The 2,899-nt window shown below is 33.9% G+C and overlaps 1 protein-coding gene across 1 annotated transcript; it reads right to left on the reverse strand.

Annotated features, from left to right (window-relative positions):
- Positions 1-959: 959 nt before the first annotated feature.
- Positions 960-2,580, reverse strand: LOC137631399 (DNA ligase 1-like). Its single transcript, XM_068363169.1, has 2 exons — positions 2,065-2,580; positions 960-1,412 (listed from the first exon to the last, which is right to left on the reverse strand). Exons 1-2 carry the CDS (start codon positions 2,578-2,580, stop codon positions 960-962), a joined length of 969 nt encoding a protein of 322 aa, XP_068219270.1.
- Between the last annotated feature and the right edge of the window lie 319 nt (positions 2,581-2,899).

Consider the following 2,899-nt stretch of genomic DNA (forward strand, 5'->3'; position numbering starts at 1 on the left):
TATTCTCAAACAAAACAACTATTTACTAAATCTTTGCTGCTGCTACTTTTCACCTAAATATAAATACCACCCTCAAAATGATGATGCAGCTTTTTTCCCCAGTAATATGGTTTTGGCCCAACCTCCAAGAACTAGTCTGCATACTAGAAGAGTCCCAGCTTCGTCCCTCTGCAGAGTCGGTCTTCTAGAATGATTATTCCCCCAGAACCACCCGAAGGTTGGTATCCGAAAGAATAGATCTAGATATCCGACCATATTGTACACTTGACAAAGGCCCTGTAAACCCCATCAAGGTACATAGCATACTAGAATCAACCAGGTTCCTTCCCTCTGCAGAGCCACCCTTTTCAGTTAGTCCAAGCACCACTTAAGCTGAGGGGTTTAGCCACAAATCCATCGAGGTGGGCAGTTATTCTAAACATCCATCGTCTCCTTTTCAAGTTCTTTAAACACCGCCTTTTTTCTCTTCTTTCTTCATATTCTTCCACTGTCTTCTTTCTCTTTCTCTTAATTCTCTTTTTTGAGTACTTTAAACCTCGTTTTTTCTCCTTTTTCCTTTCTACCACTATATTTTCTTTCTTCTCATTTTCAGTTTCTTTCAGTATCTTTTGTTACTTTATCTCTCTCCTCTATTTTTCAACTTCTTTCAACCTCGCATTTATCGCATTTTCTTTCTTCTTTTCTTCCACTATCTTTCCTTTCTCTTTTTTCTTTTCTTTTTCGAGTTTCTTCAACCTTGGATTTTTCTCCTTTTCTCTCTCTATTCTTTCAGTATCTTTTATTTCTTTTTCTCTTTCTTTTTCTTCCCTTTTTTGAGTTCTTTAAACCTCGCATTTTTCTCCCTTTCTCTTTTTCTTTCAGTATATTTTGTTTCTCTTTCTCTTTGTTTTTATTCTCTTTTTCAATTCCTTTCAACCTCATATTTTTCTCATTTTCTCTTTTTTTTTCTTTCCGTATCCTTAGTTTCTCTTTCTTCTTTTTTCGAGTTCTTTCAACTTCGCATTTTTCTCCTTTTCTTTTTTCTTATCTTTCACTATCTTTTGTTTCTCTTTTTTCTGCTTTTCGAGTTCTTTCAACCTCGCATTTTTCTCCCTTTCTCTCATTTTTTCTTTCAATTTCTTTTGTTTTGCTTTCTCTTTCTTCTTTTTTTCGAGTTCCCTAAACCTCGCATTTTTCTCCTTTTCTTTCTTCTTTTCTTTCACTTTCTTTTGCTTTTCTTTCTTCTCTTTTTTAATTTCTTTCATCTTTTGTATCTTTTTCTTTTTCTTCTCTTTTTCGAGCTCTTTCAACCTCGCATTTTTCTCCTTTTCTCTCTTTTTTTCTTTCAGTTTCTTTTGTTTCTCTTTTTTCTGCTTTTCGAGTTCTTTCAACCTCGCCTTTTTCTTCTTTTCTTTCTTTTTTTCTTCCACTATCTTTTGTTTTTCTTTCTTTACTTTTTCAATTTCTTTCATCTTTTGTTTTTCTTTCTTTATTTTTTCAATTTCTTTCATCTTTTGTTTCTCTTTCTCTTTCCTCTTTTTTTCGCGTTCCTTAAACTTTGCATTTCTTTCATTTTCTCTATTCTTTTCTTTCGCAGTTGACTTTTCCTCCTTTAATCTCATTTTCTCTTCTTTCATCCTTTCTTTCCTCATTCTTATCTTCTCCTTTTCTCTCTTTTTCTCCTCTCTCTCCGTTGCATCCCTCATTCTTATCTTCTCTTTTCTCTCTTTCTCTTTCCCTATTCCACTGATTTCATTTTTGCCTTCTTCTGGCCTTACGTTGATATAATTTCCCTTTTCGGTATGCCTTTCTTCCTCCTTCCTTTCTTTCAACTCCTCTCTTTTCTTTTTCTCTTCCCTCTCCATTACAATTTTCTTCAATCTCATCTTCAAATTTTTCAAATTCTTTTCCCTTTTTTTAAATAATTTTTCCGCGTCTTTCGTCGTCCTCATCTTTTTTTCCCTCTTACGCTTAATCATCTTTCTTTTTTATGAAATCCGGCAACAAGAAACATTTAAAAAGGAATAATATTACATTCCAACGAGATGCGTTTTTATTTGAATCTATTAGATCTATTTTTACCACCTTATCTAACATTTTCTGATATTTCTCCAATTCTTTCCTCCTTCTTTTCTCCTTCTTAACTCTCTTTTTCTCTTCTTTCTTCCTTTCTTTCTTCTCCTTTCCCCCCATTTTTGGTTCTGTCTCTTTCAACTCCCTTTTGTCTTCCTCTAACTTCAAATTTTCATTAATTTTCCTTTCCAACAAGCGCAATAGACTTTCGCATATTGCCACCTTCCTCATCTTCATCTTTTTATTTTTCTTCTTTCTTCTTATATCTTTTATTATTTCCTTAATTCTTCTCTTCTTCTTCCTTTCCTTCGTCAATCTTATCTCCTTTTCTCTTTCTTTCTCCTCTCTCTTCTTTGCATCCCTTATTCGTATCTTCTTTCTACTCTCCTTTTCTTTCCTTATTTCAATCATTTCAAATTGACCTTCCTCTGGCCTTACATTGATATCCTCCTCCTTTTTGCTATGCCTTTCTTCCTCCCTTTCCTTCATCTTGTCTCTCCTCTCCCTTTCAATTTCCTTCAGTCTCATCTCCTCCAAAATTTTCAGATTCTTTTCCAGTTTTTTATATATTTTTTTCTCGGCTTTTGTCGTCCTCATAATTTTCTCCACCTTGTGTATCATCCTCTTTTCCCTTAAAAACTTCGGCAACAAAAAATATTGAAAAGGGAATAATATTATGTCCAACCCATATGAGTTTTTAGTTAAAAAATTGAGTAGATCTATAATCTGTCGGATCTTTATTTCTTCTGCTCTTTTCCTCATCTTTGCCACCTTATCTAGTAGTTTCTCATAGTTCTCCAATTCTTTCCTCCTCCTTTTCTCCTCCTTAGCTCTCTCTTTCTCTTTT

The sequence above is a fragment of the Palaemon carinicauda genome, chromosome 3 (genome assembly GCF_036898095.1).
Source record: "Palaemon carinicauda isolate YSFRI2023 chromosome 3, ASM3689809v2, whole genome shotgun sequence".
Lineage (NCBI taxonomy): Eukaryota > Metazoa > Arthropoda > Malacostraca > Decapoda > Palaemonidae > Palaemon > Palaemon carinicauda.